This window comes from Phoca vitulina, unplaced genomic scaffold (assembly GCF_004348235.1).
Source record: "Phoca vitulina isolate PV1807 unplaced genomic scaffold, GSC_HSeal_1.0 scaffold28, whole genome shotgun sequence".
Classification (NCBI taxonomy): Eukaryota; Metazoa; Chordata; class Mammalia; order Carnivora; family Phocidae; genus Phoca; species Phoca vitulina.
In genome coordinates this window covers 7,658,604-7,678,867 of record NW_022589731.1, presented here as the reverse complement: position 1 = coordinate 7,678,867, position 20,264 = coordinate 7,658,604, and the positions used below count along the sequence as shown (strand labels likewise).

The following is a 20,264-nucleotide window of genomic DNA, read 5'->3' as shown; positions in this document are numbered from 1 at the left end:
GTGGAAGAGTCTCACTGGGCCAAGATGAGCAGGACCTTCTCTGCCAGCCCTTTGCTGGCATCCTCACTGTATGTCATAGGTGGGTGAGCCCCAAGCAGGGGGACCTCCTCTTCCATCAGGAGTGTCCCCTGTGTCTTCCCCATTGTGTACCCTGAGTTATAGCACGAGAATTATTTTTGTTGACCTCATTTGCCCAGCCTCTTGGTGGCTTTTTCACGCACGATTCAGGAAGAAACTATCTGTTCCATTGCATACATGCCGCATTCTCGGCTTCCTGGTGAGTTGTTCCAAACACTAACTTAGTCTTCCTCATGACAATCCCGGGAGAAGGGTGGGAACTCTCCTCTGCCCTCCATTTTTCTTTAGTCTTGCACCCAGTGATTACTGGGTTATAATCAAATGAGAATTCTGCAGCTCATCAGTGCTGCTGGCGGCCATTTCTTGTTCTTACTGCTAAGATCAAGTGTTCCTCTGTGTTCTGGGGTAAAACATGTACCTGCTCTTGTTCACAGCAGTCTGAGGAGAGCTGTTTTAGATGAGGAACCCAGCCGAGAGGTGCAGTGAGACTTAGCGCAGACCACCTAGCGGGGCCTGCTGGAGGGCAGGGGTCCCCAAGAGCTCTTCCGGCATCTCGTGGGTAGCGGTCCTTTGGCTGCAGCTGCCTCGGTGAAAGGGGCAGGAGTGAGATGTGGGTGCCTTCTCGCCCCTCCTTCATGGTGACCTAAAAGTGCCTTGGTCCGGCAGCGCCATTGTCCATCCTCAGCGTTCCTAACCCTGCCAGGTGCTTTAGCTTGGGAGAAAGCTGCCAGCACTGGAAGGGGCGGCAGCTCTGGTTTCCAGTACATCACATCCGGGCCTGCTCCTGACCTGGGAGTGGGCACGTTGCTTAACGATTCTGGCCTCACCCCTCAGTGTTCTCATTTGCCAGTTGTCTTACCCTGCAGAGTCGTTACAAGGATGAGAGATAATGTGTCCTGTGGGAGCAGCGTGGCGGGGTGCTTCAGAGCCCAAGTTCAAAGCCCGCCGCTGCCACTGTGTGACTTTGGGGAAGTCACTTCACTCTCTGTGCTTCCTGGCTGTTGGCAGAAGTACCCCGTGGCCGTGTACCCTCTGCACGGGAGTGAGGACCGCCTGTGTTCTTCAGTTTCCCAGCCCCTTCCATTTAGAGGGGAGGGATGGCAAAGACCTGGTTTGGGACATGACGTTTGCTTTTGCTGAAGCCTCCTGGATCGGAGGAAGTGTTTCCATTTATTCCATAATAGGAAGGGACAGGGTCTACATGGGAGCGATTGGTGATGCTACCTTGGAGGGGAACGCACACAGGAAGTTCGGAAGCAGGCTCATGCCTAAGGAGATCTCAGAGAATTATTGGCACCTAAAACAGAAATTCAGCCTTTCCTTTCAGAAAAACAACAGATGCCTAAATGTCAGTGGCAAAGGAAGGGGGAAGGCTGTTGGTTTGTTTTTTGAGTAAGATCTCAGTGAGGAAAGAGCAGTTTATTATGTTTTGTCTTGATTTGCTTTGTTCTCTAGAAGAAGAAAGAGAGGCTAGTGGGAATAGCTCTTTAGCCCTTACTTAATTAGGGTCTTCTGCAGTGTGTGCTAATTTTTTTTCATGTGCAGCTTGACTTTTAAGCTAGACTGTTCCTTGAAGGTGCCAAGGCTTCGCCAGCCTCTGTGTCCCTGCTGGGCCTCGCACACAACTGAGCACATGGAGAGCGGTCGGTACGTGACGGGTCCAGGTCCACTTCTTCCTTTTTGTTTTCCAGAGCGAGTACATTGCTCCGTGTGACTGCCGGCGGGCCTTCGTCTCTGGATTTGATGGCTCTGCGGGTGAGTTGCTAAATTCTCTCTCTGTTCTTTCTGTACTTTTGTTTGCTTCCCAAAAATAACTGGGCCAAGTTTCAGGCTGTGAGAGAACCAAAAAGAAAATGTAAACCAGACACTCCCCCCTTGAGCCTCTGCAGAAAGGTGTGAACTCCCAGCATCCCCCAGCTCTCGAAGTTCACCTTTTAGTGGCCCTTTTCTCAGTGCTTTTGCTATTAAAGTTTTATTTATTTTTCTTACTGTTGTTTTTTTTTTTTGCTAGTAATGTTTTAAAACATTTTTATTTAAAAATATTTTGAACTTTTGACTATAGCATACATACAGAAAGCTGTATCAATTAAACTGAAAATACCTGTGTAACTAGCAAGAAATGGGACACTGAGAGCACCCCAGGTCCCCTGCCTTAGCTTGCTGGTCCTGTGTAATTCTCTCAGTGCTTGGCTTTGGGGCTCAGTAATTTCACTTTCAGTTTAAATAACAAAGGTTAACGTCGAGCTACATTGGTGCCCTGCCCTAACTTGTCCAAAACTGTTGTGCTCTTGAGGTTTAGTGTGATTTCCTCCGCCCCTCAGACTCCCATCTGTTGAGCTAGCTAGGCTCGGCAAGAACTGCTTCCTTTCCGATATGTGCTTGTGTTGGTTGGCACCTCAGGATTGCTTTTGGCTGGCACCTCTGCTGAAAGCCCGGGGTTCTGTCAGGCCTGTAGGAACTGGGCAGGTAGGGGTGGGAGGTGTCAGCTCCCTGCTGGTGACCAGTGAGTCCCTGTGAGTACTTAAGAGTCCACTTGGTTTCTCTCAGAAAGGTGAAGCAGTTCCCTTGGGGTATTCGGTGGAGCAGAAGGCTGTGATCACTGTGCGGGAATCATTTTCACCTCTGTCTTGTTGAGTATGAGGCTGTTTGGAGCATAGGTGCACAGTCCCCTGTTCTGCTGGCCTTGACTCGTGCTGTGCAAATGGGGTTCTGGGCTGGGACCGGGCAGCCGGGGCTGCCTGCAGCCTGAGTCCTTCAGAGCTTGACCCACAGCTGGTTCTCAGTGGCATCGTCTTCCCTTGCCTAGAGTTTTTCCTGGAGTCGAAGGCCCATCTGTCCCACTAGAGTGAGTGCTGGTGGGAGGCTGGGCCACACAGGAGCCGGTGCTTCTCACGTGCTTGCTGGCCTGTTGCCGCTGTGTGCAGCTTCCGTGTGGTCGTCAGAAACCTTTCGCTTTCTTTGGCTCCCCTGCTCCAGGCACGGCCATCATCACAGAAGAGCATGCGGCCATGTGGACTGACGGACGCTACTTTCTCCAGGCGGCCAAGCAGATGGACAGCAACTGGACGCTCATGAAGATGGGTGTGTAGAGGCCTATGGCCAGCCCAACCTGAGCTGGCCAGCTTTGGGAAGGGACCCTCGAGGGCCTCAGGGTTTCTGGATCTTAACCTTTTGATGAGGTCAAGGACCCTTTTGAGAATTCAGGGTGGGTTAGTCTGCTCGGGCTGCCATAGCAAAATACCATAGATTAGGTGACCTAAACGACAGAAATTTGTTTTCTCAGCTCTGAAGGCCGGAAGTCGGAGATCAGGGTGCCAGCCTGGTCAGGTTCTGGAGACAGCCCGCCTCCTGATTGACAGACAGCCGCCTTCTCACCTGGCAGAGAGAGAGCTCTCTCTTCTCCTACTTAAAGGGCCACCAGTTCTGTCAGATGAGAACGCCACCCTTATGCCTGCAGCATACGAATTCTGGGGGGACACGATCCAGTTCATGGCCCAAGAAAGCCCTCTTTCTCTCACATATACATGCAGACACACACACAGAGGCAGACATTTGTTACAAATGGACAGGCTGGCGGAGTTTAAACTTTTTGATTGCATGCCTCTGTTAATGGTTCGTGCACCCTCAGCATACATGTGTACTTGTTTATAGGGTTATACACACGTACTGGTGTCCATCTGCATTTCACATGTGAGCAAAGCTTAATTTCTTTATTTTTTAGAAAAAAAATACAAATACACATCTTAATACTTTCTGTTTGCACCCCAGTGGATCATTCAGTGTACCCCTGGGGTGTGGGTATCTCTCTTTGGGGCCCACATCTCCAGCTGTCAGCACTCTGGGGGTCAGAGTGTCAGAGAAGCGAATTCTGTCTGCCTGTTCCTTACATGGCGGCCCCGGGGGACGAGTCCTCCTTCCTTCCAAGTCCCTCTCTACTTCGCTGTGTCTTCCCTAAACCCTCCTTTCCTCAGGCATCTCTCCTGTGTAGGGAAATTCTGGTGGGTTTGGTTGGGGAGTGATTCATCCCTGGGATTTTGCCAGATATCTGTCTGCTAGGAAATAGCATGACTTCATCCTATAAAAGTCATAGTAGGGGCATTAAAAGAAACTTCATTAGTAAGTGGCTTTTTAGCAGTTTGGAAAAAAATAGCAAAGAATCAAATAGCAAAATAACAAGTCAGTGCCAGTTTTTAGGCAGTTTTTTGGAATTGAGATTCATGAGCTCATTTCTTTATAAACCTTTGAACTTCCCCTCTGTGGTTATGTGGTTATCAGCAGTCAGTAGGGAAAACAGTAAAGATAAGTACTGTTTTAGAATATACGAACTTTCACTCTAAATATAGATCTGTTTCACCAAAATGATAACTTTTTAGTAAAAATCTGATCAGTTAAGAAGCATACATCCAAACGTAGAAGGTATTGGCTTAGATTAAAGAAAAACTGGAACATCAAAAATAATTTCAGTTCCTCTGCTGAAGCTTATTTGGTGTCCCAGGACTAGTCTCTTGGAAACGGGAAGGGCTGTTTGCTCTTGGGAATTGGGAAGGCAGGGAGCCATCGTAGAGACGATGGTGACGGGACCTGTGTGGCCCTCTTGTAATCTTTCGAAAGATTTCTTTGCTTCTGAGACTTGTGTTCAGCCATCCAGTCAGGCCTGGTTCAGGGGTGGGCGCCTCCTGTCTGCCACCCACCCTGCCTTCCAGTGAGGGGAGAGCACCGTGGCCCATGTTTCCCTTACCTGGTGTGGGGTGTGAGCGAGGTCCCCAGCTCCCAGCCTTCACCGGTCGCCACCCAAGTGCTCATCAAGTGCCCAGTAGTGGTAAAGTGACCAAAGGCTGAGAGAATGTTCTTTGCAACGACACATGTACCATTGTTGCAGTGATTCTCAGGATGCCATTTTTACCAGGAGTCGAATGAAAATCTTGCCTTTTCTTCCTTTCCTTCTCTTTTTTTTGGTCTTCTTACCCCTATGCTTTTTTTTTTTTTTTTTAAGATTTATTTATTTATTTTAGAAAGAGAGGGGGAGAGCACAAGTGGGAGGGGCAGAGGGAGAGGGAGAGAGAATCTCAAGCAGACTCCATGCTAAACACAGGGCCTGACTCGGGGCTCGATCCCACAAACCTGAGATCATGACCTGAGCCAAAACCAAGAGTTGGATGCTTAACCAGCTGTGCCACCCAGGTGCCCCATCATACGCTTTTAAATATACCATCTTACTCTCCTTGCATGCTTCCAGGATTAAGGAACGTTCAGATTTTTCAAGTGCTGCCAACCCACCTTACAGAAGGTGCTTCATAAGGACCCTGTTATCATGTTGTTGGTGGATTGCATCCTTCTGGGTAGAACTATGAGCTTGGGTCCATTGGGAATTGTTTCTTCTATGTTCTTCCCTCTGTAGGTCTGAAGGACACACCAACTCAGGAAGACTGGCTGGTGAGTGTACTTCCTGAAGGATCCAGGGTTGGTGTGGACCCACTGATCATTCCTACAGGTGAGTGAGCTGGAGTCCTTCCAGCGTGGGTGAGGAAGTGGCTTCTAGATGGTTCTCCATACTCTCTGTTTGCTTGTGGGACTTGGATCATTTGGGGGCTCAGCATGACTTGATGTCATGATAAAGGTCAAGGTGAAGAAAAGAGTTCTGGCAGAGAGGCAGGGGAAGGCTATGGGTGGTGAAGATAACCTTTTTATCGTTCCTCACCCTGCAAACCCAGCACTGGGCCACGGGAGGATCGCCTTTCCGAAGGCACTGCTGCCTGCCTCAGCTGAAATGGCGTTCGGTTCATGCATGGCTGGGCCACGTGTATTTCTCCCCAGATTACTGGAAGAAGATGGCCAAGGTTCTGAGAAGTGCAGGCCACCACCTCATTCCTGTCAAGGAGAACCTCGTGGACAAAATCTGGACAGACCGCCCTGAGCGCCCGTGCAAGCCCCTCCTCACACTGGGTCTGGACTACACAGGTCAGAACCCTGCTGCGCCCATCGGGGGGCTCCCGGCCACCGTCCCCTCCACCTGTCACCGTTCTCCCCATCCCAGTCCTCTGCATCAGAGTTGAGCTTGAGCTGATGGCAGGATTTGGCCCCACCCTGGCACAGTGCGGCATTTGATGAAAGCAGGAGCTTTATTTGTTTCCACAGTAGCCACCTACTTGCCACTTATTTTACATAATTTATTCTTGCCACGCTCTTCTGGGCAGACCTTTGGCTGCTGCTAAGATGGCTTTCTTACCACACTGCCTCTCTAACATATCTGATACTGGAAATGGCCGGGGCAGGGGTGGGTGCGGGTTTCTAGGTTCCATTTCCTTTCCTTCTGCCCACATTTGTAGATCTACCTTCCTAGACCCCCCCCACCCTGCATCTAGTACCTTCTGCTTTAGAGCCTTTGGGCGTGGGTGGGTTTCTTTGGCCTGTGTGATAGTGGTTGGTGAAGAGCGAGCGCTGTGAACTGTTCGTGGGAGCTGAAAGTGTGGATTTATGGAACAGCGAGGGATGCAGAGAGAGGCCAGGGATGTGGGGCTGTAGGGGAGGGAGCCGTGCAGTAGAAACAGAAGAGGAGAGGTGGATGGGGGATGTCTGGAATGCAGGCAGATTGCCCAGAGGGGTCCTGGGAAGAAAGCATTACAGCCCAGACTCTTGCCAAGTTTTAAACAGCATTCCGGAGCTGATCTTCAAAGCGGTGTTGGTTGTGGGGGCAGCCCCCAGCTTGCTTTCCCTATGACGGACGCCCTCACCGGAGGGTAGTGCACACTGAGCGGGATAGGTCCAGTGAGTGGCCCAGGGTCAGCTAAACATTTTCCGTGAGAGTGTTTTGAATTGTTTTTAACTGAATCAGAGGCTTGGACCTATTACTTGTAGGAGAGGGGAGAGCAAATGTTGGGGGTAAGACATTTGTTCAGCAAACATGAGTGCCTACTACGTGCGGGACACTGTGCCAGGTGCTGGGTGAATATGGCAGATGGTTACCCTGTTCCCAGGGGTTGTAACCTGAGTTGTAAGTGCTGTTTCATGGGGGTGGTGGTGGTGGTGGTCATGGTGGTGATGGGGTGAGCTTCTCCAGGGCCACAGTTTCATCTGGAGAGCCATAGGGAGACCCTGGCTGTGACAGGGCAAGTGTGATTTGGAAGCATTAGTCACAGCGAGTCAGATGGCAGGGAGTTCCTAGGTCTTGGCACCAAGACGCAGGAGTCTCTGGGCTCCAAGAATGTGAAGGGGTGGGTGGTATTCCCCTGGCCTCCAAGACCGGCTGAGTTTTCTCTGCCAGGCAGTATGTTCTCATAGCTCCCTGTGCTTCTGCAGCTGCGTCAGTCTTTACACAGAAGTATAGCTATTGCTGGATGAATTGTCTGTCTTACAATCTAGAAGATTCTAGATAGATTGTAAGCCCCATGAGGGTAGGGGCTGGGCATTGCTCAGAGCTGGAACTACAGTGACCAGCACAGCGCCTGGCAGATATCTATGCCTGGGAAGTCTAGATACTTCATACACACTTGTTGGATGAACAGATGCATTAATTTTGTGGGTGAGGCAGTCAGGGCTCCAGAAAGTCAACAGGCTTGGACAGAGGCTTGAATCAGGCCTCCTGTTTGCTCAAGTGATATGCTCTCTCTAGGATGTGGTTCTGGTTAGCAGTGTTCGAGATGGGTTCTTCCACTCGGCTCCCGTGGGTCCCTGGAGCGAGAGTTGCAAGCACGTTTGTTTCTTGCAGGCATCTCCTGGAAGGACAAGGTTGCAGACCTTCGGTTGAAAATGGCTGAGAGGAACATCGTGTGGTTTGTGGTCACTGCCCTGGATGAGATTGCATGTAAGAGCTCTGGCTTTAGTGTTTGGGCATGTTACCCAGTCTCTCCCTGGGTTCTCTGGGAATCTGTGTGTTCAGGCCAATCAGCTTTCTGAGTGGCCAGGGAATAAACAAAAGACTGTGTCACCAAATGGGTATATGATACACCAAATAGGACGGAGAAGGAATTATAGAGAAAGCAGAGAGGAATGTGGCTTTTCCCAGAGTAGTATTACAGCTAGGGGCTGACGTTAAATCAGTGGTGATGCCCACCCCTGGCCAGTCTCTTCAGCACTGTGACACCGCTGAGGAAGGACATTTCTTCCTAACATTTTGAGTCTATCGACATTCATGTGTGTCTCTATTTGTAGAAGTGGCATCATAGAAGATTATTTTTTTCTCTACACTTTTCCTCTAGTTCCCTAAGTTCTTTACAGTGAGAATGTTCTAGAAATACTTCTACGTCAGAAAACTCAGGAACTAAAAATTCTTCACCAACCTTTTTGATACAGTAGCAGTTTGTGAATCTTTATGTAACCCTTATGTAATTGTTTAGTACCTTGTCGTCCTCCAGAACCTGAAGGAGTCTGGTTGAACCTTCCTATCCTGTCTTCTGTTTTCTGATTGGATTTGACCCAGGGTTAACTGAGAATGGGCACTACCTTATCTTTTTATTTTCTCACTAGAGAAAGAGACCCTACTACACAGTGTCCTATCTTTCCAATCCCCAGCCCCAAAACTTTGTCAGATATGAGTGATGCTTGACAGGTGTGTCGTGTATCAGTGATTGATATCCTTAATTAATTAACAACCTTGACATTAGAGAAAATAGCATATATAAAGTTAATTTCTCCCTTTGATTTTAAGAAAACGCATTCCTGTTGTGGAAAACCTGGAAAATGTAGAGGAAGTAAAAAGAAGAAAAAAATCACCTATAATTTTGTTACCCAGAGATAGTCACTGTTAATATTCTGTGCGTATATAGATTTTATAGCTTGATTTTTCCAATGTATCAGCGTACTCTAAGCATATATAATCATAATTTAAGTTAATATAAATATCCTATCATCTGGTTATACCATAATTTATTTAACCATTACCCTAAGGATGACCATTGAGTTATTTCTGATTTTCCCATGATCTTATTATGATGCTACCATCAAAATCTTAGTGCATCAAAATCTGTGTCTTGGTTTCCGATGATTTTCTTCTGTTTGTGGCTGGCTTTTAGGGGTGGTATTACGGTATTAGAGGGTGTGTGCGTGGTAGTGCTTTGGACCCATCTTGCCATTTACCTGCCAGAAATGTTTACGGTGGATATGAATATGCCTGTCCTGCCACACCTTCCCAGTCCCAGGTACTGTCGTTTTTAAAAAGTGCTAGTCTGATAGGTAAAAGAAGTTGCATTGCTTTACTGTGAGAAGCCATTATTCTAAAATGGAAGCAGTACTTTTCTCACCAGGGTCTTTTTTATACTGTGTTCTTCAGGAGAGCAAGCATCAGGCTGTGCTTTCTGCTGGCCCCCGTAGTTTTTTAAACATGCAGTGACCTCCCCAAACCCCCCTTGACACTGGCTGTAGGCGGGTCCCCCACCCTGGTTCGGTACCACGGCCTGCCCTTGGGTGGGCTCGGATTTGGGTTTCATTCATGGGCCTAAGCCCTGCTGACTCACTGCTTTTGTTCCTGTGTTGGAAGCTCCGCCTCCATGGGGCTCCTTGACTCTTAGCCAGAGGGCCTTATTTGGGTTCCCTCATCGTGGGTGGGTCTCAGTTTTTCTGCCCTAGTCGTTTGCTTCAGAAGGGAGAGGGCGCTTGGCTCTTTTCCCTTCACTTGGGAGTGCCAGAGGTTTTCCCCGCGGCAAGGCCAGGCCCGGCAGGTCACCACCGGGTGGACCGTTTCAACTCTTTGTTTGGAGGGTAATTCTCAAGTTTTTGCCTAACCTCCACTCTGTTCCCGGGACAGTGATGTGGCAGCTTGAGAAACAGTTCTGGTGCCATCATTTGGTGGACATGAGCAACTGCAGCTCAGTGGGGGAACCAGGAAGTCAGGTTTCCTGCTTTTCTGAGAGATGCCGCCGAATCCTTCCATGGAAGCCTTCCACGGATGCCAGAGTGCTTCCCTCCCCCTCTAATCTACCTGTTAAAATCTCAAGTCAGGCAGGTGACAGGGTCTTTTTTTTTTTTTTTTTTTTTTAAGGGCTGTTCAATCTCCGAGGGTCAGATGTGGAGCACAATCCGGTGTTTTTCTCCTATGCAATCATAGGATTGGAGACGATCATGTGAGTGTTTGCCCCACACCGGAAAGTCCTTCCTTCCTCGAAGCTCCTCAGATGGCCTGTCTCCCCTTCCTTGCTGGTCAACCCCATCACTGCCTGAGGTCCTCCTGGTGTGCTGCTTTTCTTCTGCCTTTCCCCTTTGCTGCCTCTCTCTTCCTTTCCCTCTGGTCTTCCTAAACACTAGGTATTTTTTACATCCTGCCTCTCTCTTAATTCCCAAATGACTTGAAATCTATGGAAGTATCTCTAGTACTAGGAGATTAAAAAAAATAAGTAGGCAGGAACATCAGAACAAATACCAGAATGAGGTTAGTTCACAAAATTTCTGCTGCAAGGTCTTGGTCAGGCCACGTTTGATTTTGTTTTGTAGCAGCCCGTGCAAAGCGATATACAGGCTCCATTATTCAGTCCTGGGTCCACAATTCACATAAACCCAGGCATTTCGAAGGTCAGAAATGACACAGGAAAACCCCCTCAGTTGTGCTTTGTCGAACTGTCTATCTGTTAAAGAATTGCTGTGGCCTTCCTGTGGTTGCTCTTTGATTTGGATGGCTCTCTTTATTCTGATAACGTTTATTAAGTGGCTAGGGTCTCTATTGGGTGCCAGGACGAATGAGGCAGGCAGGGTCCTGGGCTAGAGTTGGGGAGATGAGTGTCTCTTCAGGGGATTCAGGCATGTAAGTGGGCACTGACTTGACAGTGGGATGGGTACGGGTATTATCGGAGGGGCCTAGCCCACACTGGCGGGGGGTGTTCCGAAGAGACTGACAAGTTATATTGAAGCAGAGATCAAGGGCACATGTGAGTTGGCTGGGTGAATGGGGAGCAAAGGGAATGGTGATCTGAGCAGAGGGAACAGCATTGGCGGTGGCTCTGGGCAGGAGAGAGCACAGTGCCTGCAGAGGGCCTGGAGTGGTTCAGTGCAGTTGGAACGTGGAGTGTGAGGCCGGAGCGTGAGCAGGGGCCACGTAAAGGAAGGCCTGTGAGCCAAGTCTGGGAGCTCGGACCTTTATTCTGAGGACACGGGGGAGCTATTGAATGGATTTTTCACAAGGAACCACAGGATCAGGTTGGCAAGTCATAAAGAATACTGTGGCTGTGCAAATGGGATGGCTGGGGGCAGGACTGGGTGCAGGGAGACCAGCTAGGAGGCCGTGGCACTAATCCGGTGGAGAGTTGGTGCAGCCCGACTGGGGAGGGCTGGAGGCAAAGCTGGACAGCTTTGATGGGGGTTTAGACTGTAGGTCCAGAGATCTTAGTGGAGGGAAGGAAGGACATCAGGGACAGTGCCCAGGTCCTGGCTGGGGGAATGAGGTGGACGGTGATAACATATACAGGGATAGGGACACAAGTTGGAGAGCAGGATTTGGGAAAGGCATGGGGAGGAAGGAGAAGCTGCTTGGTTTTGATGGCTAGAAGATGGAGCTGGTTGTGTATCTGTGGGTCCGTGTTCCCCCAGCGCTCGCTCACATGCTCTCCTTTCTCTGTCACCTTACCTCTCGCCCCTCTGCAGGCTCTTCATTGATGGTGACCGCATAGATGCCCCCAGTGTGAAGGAGCACCTGCTTTTTGACTTGGGCCTGGAAGCAGAATACAGGATCCAGGTGCTTCCCTACAGATCCATCCTGAGCGAGCTCAAGGCTCTTTGTGCCAATCTGTCTCCAAGGGAGAAGGTGTGGGTCAGCGACAAAGCCAGCTATGCTGTGAGCGAGGCCATCCCCAAGGTTGGTAGCCCTGCTGAGGCCCATGCCCATTCAAAGCCTGCCACATTCCAACTGCCAGCCCCTTCCCAGTTCCAGCATCCTGCAGCTTTGTCTTTGAAACAGAGGCTGTTCTGGAAGATCTCTGGGACTAGCTGTCAGATCAGAGATGCCCCCTCCCTAGAAGAGCCCTTTGGGCTGGAGCCATATTCAGAGTCTGAGGGCCCTTAGAACTCATGGAGTCCTCTGTGTTTTCCAGAGTGTGGCATGAGAGTTGATTTTAGGTGGTATACATGCAAACTTAGGTTTATTTAAATGTTTTCTGTTTTAAAAGCAATTTAGTCTATACTAGAAAACACATTTCTAGCATTTGAGACCATGAGGTTATAAAAATTATTTCTTGAGACAGGGTTTAACAGACTAAGTTGATCTAAAGATGGTCTAAAGAAAAGTATTAAGTAAATAGAGGTCGAGAGGGTAGGCAGCCAGGGTACGAGCTGCGTAGGTGGTAGGAGAGTGCCTGAAGTCTGGGAAACACTTCGCGTGCCCCCTCCCCACCACATTTTACAGCTGAGGAGACTGGAGGCCCAGAGGGGCTTGGGAAGTTGGGGACTTGTCGGGGGTCAAATGACAGTGATAGCCTTGCCCTTTCCTGAGCCCCTGCTGGGTGGTGCTAAGCAGTGGACACCTGTCTCCTCATTTTAACTAGGGCTCAGGGCAGGACTGGAATCCAAGCCACCTTGGATGTAGCCTTTTCGACTGTCCTGCCCTGGGCCTCTGGCTGCCAAGGGGATATCCAAGCCCAGGGGTATCCTCTCTTCTCCGTCCTGGGAAGAGCCTAGGCCTGGCCCACTGGCCCTTCCACTCTCATGCTGCGTGACCCTCAGTTACTCAGAGATTTGCTTCCTTGACCTGAGTTAGGGGATCATGCCTGCCTTCTCAGTTTCGTGAGGGATATGCATGTGAGAGCGAGGGAATAGGAGAGTGGAGAGAATGAGTACCTTTCGACAAGCTCTGTGCAAGTGCAGGGTCATCCTGAATCCCCCTCTCGTAATGCAGGGTGGGGTTCTAACTTGTTCTTAAATCGGGAAGGGTCTTCCTTAGCCCTTTATGATCAGACCATGAAGAGTACGTGATGTGTGATTCCTGAGCAAGATGGAGGAAGGAGTGGGAGCCCTTCCCTCATCGGTCATGTGTGTCCCCAGACTATGGGAAAAAGCCTCCTTTGTGCGGCAAGGAAGGGGTTATTTCGGTCAGGCTTTGATCGTTAGTGAACTCTGACCATGACCATGGAGGCTTGAAAAGCAGTACCTTCCTGACGGCTGGTGGCCAGCAGTGTCAAAGAGCTGAGGACGTGGGGGGGAGAAGAGAAACACCTTGTTTGACGTACTCTATCTTTCTGGAAGAGCCCCAGCCCCTCTCGTCATGCTCAGAGTCATCAACCAAAAGGCACAGCTGGGGGTCCTGAGAGGGAGCTCTTTAGATGATTTGTCCTAAGTGCGATGTGCCCGGTGAAGAGGTGATTGCCTTGGTCTTGGGTGTGTGGAGCCAGGCTCGATTTCCCATAGTACCCCTTTTGCCCCTAGGATCGTCGATGCTGTATGCCTTACACCCCCATCTGCATCGCCAAAGCTGTGAAGAATTCTGCCGAATCAGAAGGCATGAGGCGAGCTCACGTGAGTCAAGCAGCCTGTGCAGAGGAGGGGTGTATGGTGGTCGGAAGGCCCAGGCCCTCGCGTGCTGGGTGGCTTTGAGCCTGGCACAAGATGGGAAATTCTTTGAGCCTTTCAGCGTTAATGAGAGCATGAAATAGAATACTCAATAGGCTAGATCTTTACGAAGTATAGCATACCCCCCCAAAAAAGGTGATGATGATGATGCTTCTTAAATGGCCCAGAGTATGTTTCAAGGCCAGCAGTGGGTCTGGACAGATGTGAGGCCCACAGATGGCTTTTGCCAGCGGCTTGCCTTCCTGCTTCTGGAGGGCGGGAGTGAACCCGCTGAGGGATTTGCCCCTGCTCTCCGGTAGGCCCTTTCCTGGTTGTGCCTGAGCTCCTCAACAGCCGAGGAGCCCTGTCCCTGCTGGTGGGGACTGCTGCAGACGTGTTTACAGGGCGTGCCTGCGTGGGGAGCCCTGATTGCCGGTGGTCGTGCCCCGCGGCTCCAGCCGTCCCAGTCCCATGTTGGGGCTGGGCTCTGAATTTGCCCAGCTGATTTTCAGTAATAACTTTTTAAAAAATGTCTCCGTTGTTTGCACAGATTAAAGATGCTGTTGCCCTCTGTGAACTCTTTAACTGGCTGGAGAAAGAGGTTGGTTCTTAGTCTTTGTTTAACACGTGGATTTCGGTTATTCAGAAACTGTCAACATGTGATTCTAACCGTGGCCCCTTCCGTGCTCTGGAGACCATGAGGTCCAAGGTCTTGATCTAATTTTAGGACTCTTCTCTTGGTGGTTCTTTCTGGAAATTTGGTGTGTATTTAGAAATTTTTTTAATTGTAGAAAATAGTAACACAGATGAAGGAAGAATTTCCTTAACTGAGAGGATCCTTTTTGGGTCAAGGCATTGTCTTATTAACTAAGTGGAATTTCGTTGTAAGGAAAAGTGGTTCACAATAATATTATCGGCAAGCTGACTGTATTAAGAGAAAAAGATCTTTGTGTACATTTTGGACTTCAGTTTAAGATGTAAAACTTTTGATAGTAAATTGATTCTTGGCCATTAGTTTCTTGCCTTTTCATTCCTTACGGTTGACAGCAGGGGATTTCTTTGTGCTGTTATTAAACAATCTCATGTTCCCTTTAAATATTCTATAAACAACTCTTTAAAAGTAGCTTAAAGTGGAAAAAGAATATCACGCTTACTCCCACCTATGTAACTAGTTTATTTCCCTCTGGCTGTTGTTCTTCTATGTAAATCATTTTTACATGTCTCTCAGTGTATAGATATGGTTTTGTATTTTATTTTATTCACTTAGTACCATAGTGTGAGCCTTCTCCATGTGCTTTGAGGCCTTTAAAAAAGAATCCAAATTGTGAAAGCGTTGTGTGGTGACAGATGGTAGCTACACTTCTGGTGAGCACAGCGTAACACAGAGATGCTGAATCACTGTTTTGTACACCTGTAACTAACATAGCATCGTGTGTCAGCTCTACTTGCATTAAAAAAAAAATAAACAAAAAAAAGGGATCCAAGCAGAGAGATTGCGTTTGGTGCTTAGACCAATTTGCCATTCCTCCTATTTTCAAGTGTTTAGATCATTTTTAATTTTTTTTTTGCTATTATCAGTCAACCTGTAATAATATCTTTGCATTGGTCTTTTTTATTTATTCAGGATGACTTTCTTAGGATGATATCCTAGCAGGAGATGCTTTTGAATTTTTAAACTTAGCTGGATTAAGTTTGGGGGAGGCTTTAGGATATAACACTGAGACAAATAGTTGAGTGGAAAATTGAAAGGATAGAAATCCTTCTACTTTAGATAGCTCTGATGAGAGTCTTTGGAAATTCCCTCCTGGTTAAAGATGAGACATCGGCTGTGTCCTGGAGGTGGGATAGTTGGGACATGGGAAGTGAGGAAAAAATAAGCTTTTACTGCATCCCCTTTAACTTGTATGAAGCACATGAATTTATCACCCCACATGATTTATAAGCAACTCCCTTGTAGGTGCCCAAAGGTGGCGTGTCAGAGATCTCAGCTGCTGACAAAGCCGAGGAATTTCGCAGGTGAGGATCCGTGTGTGTGGGGGGGCCTGAACCTTGTGGGCATTTCTTTGGCGAGTTAAATGAGGCTGAGAGGGCCCCTGTTCTTGGCACAATAAAATCCTTCACGCCGCTCTGCTCTCCGTGTCTTTCTGTTCTAGGCAGCAGGCTGACTTTGTGGACCTGAGCTTCCCAACGATCTCTAGTACGGGACCCAATGGCGCCATCATTCACTACGCGTAAGGCATGCGGAGGAGCTTGCTGCCTGGCTTTGCTGCTGCTTCTGCAGGAGCCCGGGGTGGGGGGGAAGACAACACTAGTTTACCAGGGGCCCCAGTGCCCACCTCCCTGTGTCTGTTGAGACTGTTCTTAGATGGGAAACGAGGACTTGCTTTCTCTCGTTTCCTCTAAATCTCCAAGTCTCTGCCTTTTGGGAGCCTCTTCTTAGGCTCAGGTGTATGGTGTTGACCTTCTCCATGAGGTAGTCAAACGGATTGTCCCCCTCTTTCCTTTCCGAGGCAACAGGAGGTGTATTCATAGCTCTTGATCATGGTGATCAGAATATTTTAGTGTTTGTCTTTCCTGATAATGGCAGCCTTCTTGATGCATGAGTCCAAACATCTTGTGAGCTCCATCACCCCCATACTGAAAAACTTAGCACTAGGTTGTTGAGCATCCTGTTGTGGTGAGGGAGGTAATCAGCACCCTTTCTTCCCTCCCTGTGGGCTTAAAGCTGGGTGCCCAGCCTGTGGGGGATTTCAGCAGATGACTCCAAGAGCCTGTGGACTCACAGAGTGGAGCATTCCCTGTGCTGTGAGACGGGATGGGCACTGATAAGTTTAGGATTGATCTGCCTGTGGAGACGGTGGGAAGTGGAATGTGGCTTGCTCATTGGACGCCAGCTTCAGATTTGCCCAGGCGAATGGTTTTGCCTAGTGTCGGGCATTTTGAGTTCTTTGCTCTGTGTGTATGATGTACACAATCAGTGGAGGGACACTTGGTCTTTCTCACTGTGCTGTACACAGGCAGGGGTCCCCCCTCCCCGCACACTCTTAATAATTGCTTTTAGAGCTTTTAGTCTTGGGGCACATTTTGAACCTGTGTGTGGGAGACAGTCACGGATGTGATTGTGCAGTTCTCTCCTATTAATGCTTCTGTTCTAAAATTAAAATATAAAAAGGACTTTCAGTTTTTGTCTTATGTTTAATTCAGGTGGTGAATTTCTTGGCTGGATACTATCCTAGAATTTTGCATGTAATTAACACATTAAAAAATTTCAGATCAAGGTGGGAGAAGTCTGCTTCTGCTTTGGCATTTTTTCGCTGTGGGCTGTTGGAAGCCTGTTGAGAAGCAGGGCCTGGAGCTGGTTCCAGTCATTTGGCTGGAGTGACCGCTGATGCCCTTCGTGCTGAAGAGAGGGGGTGGCGCCTGGAAATGAACGAGTCCCTTTCTCAGCTGCAGGATAGAGACTTGGAATGCCCTTACTCCTTCTAGCATTTTCCAGTGCAGTGGTACTGTCTGGAAATGGCATGGGGGAATCAGATCACTTTTTTAAAATACTTCATGTTCATTAAAAAAAAGTGCTATGGCATAAGAACATTGTGATTCACTCCTTTTCCTAATAAAAACCCCTTTACTTTTTCTCCCAAATTGAGACATTTACCTCCTGTCTGTCTCTTGGTCTGGGAAGCACATGGGGCCTGGGACCCCACATCCAGAGACAGGTGCCTCCTGGCTGCTGTATTCCCAGTTCTCAAGACTCTAGCTTGGTCCTCTCGCATCTGATGATGATTGTTTTTGTAGCTTTTACAACTATTTCATTAACCTGTTTTGTTCCAGACACAAATGGAGATAGATATGAGGAAATATGTTATTCTTCCTTCTCTTGAGCTCTTTATCCAGTTGGGGAGATAGGTTGACTGGGTCTTTGAGTAGTTCTAGAAGATTAAATTATTTGGAATAATCAATTTAGTGGGTAACTTTAAATTTTGATATATTTTCAGACCTATGTAAATTGTAAGAATAGTATAAGGAACTCTCATATGTCTCCTCCCAGATTCAGCAAGTACATTTGTGGAATAATTAAATTTTAATTAACTTTCTTAGGCCGGTCCCTGAGACGAATAGGACATTGTCGCTAGATGAAGTGTACCTGATTGACTCGGGAGCCCAATACAAGTAAGTGAACTAGGGCTGCCATAGAACGGGATGGTGTCGGGTCAAAAAAGTTGAATAGGGGGCAAGCCAGGCTCCAGCGGAGGGTGCCCAGATGGGAATCTCACTGTGCACCAGCCCCTAATGGAATCCTTCTCATGTCTTGTCCTTTTTTTCACCCCTGCTTGAAGTTGTCCAGTGGTGACTCTTCCCACAAAAGACCGTTTGATAGAAATGTTTAGTTCTTGGCCGGAAGTTGTTAAATACTAAATAAATAACTGAAAGCAAGCTTTCAAAACCGTTGGAAAGCCTTCTGCCCTAGTTCATAAACAGCCTGCTAGTTCTCTGGACTCGTAGCGCCCTCATCGCCTTGGGAAGTGAGGGATTAACTTTAAATGAGTAAATGAGAAACTGGGGTTGCCCCTGAATTTCTGAATTTCCATCTTCATGTCTCACTCCTGTCCTATTCATCCTCTAGGATGTTTCTCAGAGGAGAACCCAAGATTTGGCTGGGTCCCAATGTGGAACCCACGAGAAGGTGCTGGAATAGGTGTTGTCTGCATGAAGATAGCACGAGCAGTTTTAATGCTCCGTTCCCATTGCAGTTGGGACTGTGGCTGATGGAGAGCCTGATTATTTTTTTATTTTTAAAGATTTTATTTTATTTTAGGGAGAGAGAGAGCGAGAGCAGGGGGAAGGGCAGAGGGGGAGAAAGAGGGAAAGAATCTCAAGCAGACTCCGCGCTGAGCGCAGAGCCTGACGCAGGGCTCCATCCCACCACCCTGAGATCATGACCTGAGCCAAAACCAAGTCAGTTGTTTAACCGACTGAGCCACCCGGGTGCCCCTGGAGAGCCTGATTATTAAGCGGGCTCCACCACATAGATGGAAATCACAGCCTAGCCTCGGGACACATGGGTCGGTATTCATAATAACAGCTTAGAGCTCAGGGTGTTGAGATCGTTTGGGTTCTGGTGTAAATTTTGGTTCACGTCTAAATTTTAGCAAGATTCCAGAAGTTACCCTTTCTATGTCAGGGGTGTGGATTAGTGCATTCTAAGAGATGTCTTTGGGTAATTGTAGGGTCCAGTCCTTTGCTGTCCTGATGGGAAGAATTAGAGGTTGGCCCTCTTTTGATAGAATCAGGCTCCTACTTGCTCCTATTTCCTTTGTCCTCCTCCTTCTCGTTTATAACCCCGTGTAGTGTCACCCATGAAACAGTCCTCACACTGTAGACCAAGAGTGTGTGTGTATCAGGGCCTGACTGAGTCCACTCTCACTACCTCAGGCCATCCTTGCTTTCATACTTCGTTTCATTTTATTTATTTATTTAGAAAAAGATTTATTTATTTTAGAGAGAGCACGAGCAGGAGGGTCAGAGGGAGAGGGAGAGAGAATCTCAAGCAGATTCCTTGCTGAGTGCCGAGCCCAACATGGGGCTTGATCTCACAACCCCGAGATCACGACCTGATTCAAAACCAATGTTCACATGCCTAACTGCACCACCTAGGCAGCCTGAGCCAAAGCTTATTTTGAGTGAAAACTAATTTGTCCTTTCTTTTGGAAAGGGATGGAACGACAGATGTGACACGGACCATGCATTTTGGGACCCCTACAGCCTATGAGAAGGTAAGGTGGGGCAGGAAACTGGAGAGCCCTCTCTGCTTTCTTAACAACAGCATTGCTCTTAGGAAAAGGAATTGTACAATGAAAGAAAATTTATATGTGGGATAGTAAAATAGCTCATTACTGTGGAGTCAGGCTTCTCTGCTTTATGATGTCCATTTAATTAATTACTGGAGAAATTTTAAAAGCATTCTGTCTGCTAAGGTCAGAGTAACTCAGATTCAAGTTTAAACAGCGTCAGTATTCTCTTGAATCAGGAAATCTCTTTGGGGATGGGAGTAGGGTAGTGAAATGTATACTTTTTACGAACAGCGTCTAGATTTGATTCTGAAAGCCACCCCCCCTTCTTCTTTCAAGTTCAGCATTTCCATTTATAGGCTTAGCTCAGGAAGCCTCTAAAATGGTATACACTGCTCAGTTTCTGGTCTGCCTGGCATGGAGAGGAGGAGATTACGGTGAGGTAGGAGTCTGGACACTGGATTTCAGGTCTTCTCTGCTGTTTGCTGGCTCTGTGGCCTGGAGTAAAGCACTTAGACACGTCCATAAAAATGGGGATATGAGTACCTGCCTCCAAGGCTGGTTATAGCGGTTCCAGGACCCTTGCAAGTTCCTGGATCAGTCACTACCCAGCAGATGTTGCTTGAGTCCCTGAGTGAATCTGTTTTTCTAGGAGCTCCTACAGGAAGAGAGTTTTACGCAGTGCAGCAGAACAGATTTCATAGTTTTAGTCCTGCACCTGCCCTGTTTGTAGGCACGAGCACCTTAAAGAATCTGACCTCGGCTCCACGTACCTTTGGTGTGACTCCTTTCTGTGCTGGATAAAGAGCTCCAGGCCAGACGGAAGAGTGTGGGTTCAGTGCTGGCTCTGCACCTTACTGGCCACTAACCCTCCAAGCGTCACTTTTCTTACCCGGGCAGTAGGGATCACCCCTGAGTCTAACATGGGTAGGGGAC

The 20,264-nt window shown here is 48.2% G+C and overlaps 1 protein-coding gene across 2 annotated transcripts in view; it reads left to right on the top strand.

Annotated features, from left to right (window-relative positions):
- Nucleotides 1–20,264, top strand: part of XPNPEP1 (X-prolyl aminopeptidase 1) — a 49,803-nt gene that overhangs the window by 21,790 nt on the left and 7,749 nt on the right. For both annotated transcript variants that reach the window (XM_032423267.1, XM_032423268.1), the window contains exons 4-16: nt 1,770–1,833; nt 3,055–3,159; nt 5,477–5,569; nt 5,893–6,036; nt 7,784–7,879; nt 10,052–10,133; nt 11,644–11,854; nt 13,417–13,506; nt 14,090–14,140; nt 15,497–15,555; nt 15,693–15,770; nt 17,638–17,709; nt 19,253–19,313. In XM_032423267.1, coding sequence (XP_032279158.1) covers nt 1,770–1,833; nt 3,055–3,159; nt 5,477–5,569; nt 5,893–6,036; nt 7,784–7,879; nt 10,052–10,133; nt 11,644–11,854; nt 13,417–13,506; nt 14,090–14,140; nt 15,497–15,555; nt 15,693–15,770; nt 17,638–17,709; nt 19,253–19,313 — 1,206 coding nt within the window. The remainder of the gene's footprint in view (nt 1–1,769; nt 1,834–3,054; nt 3,160–5,476; nt 5,570–5,892; nt 6,037–7,783; nt 7,880–10,051; nt 10,134–11,643; nt 11,855–13,416; nt 13,507–14,089; nt 14,141–15,496; nt 15,556–15,692; nt 15,771–17,637; nt 17,710–19,252; nt 19,314–20,264) is intronic.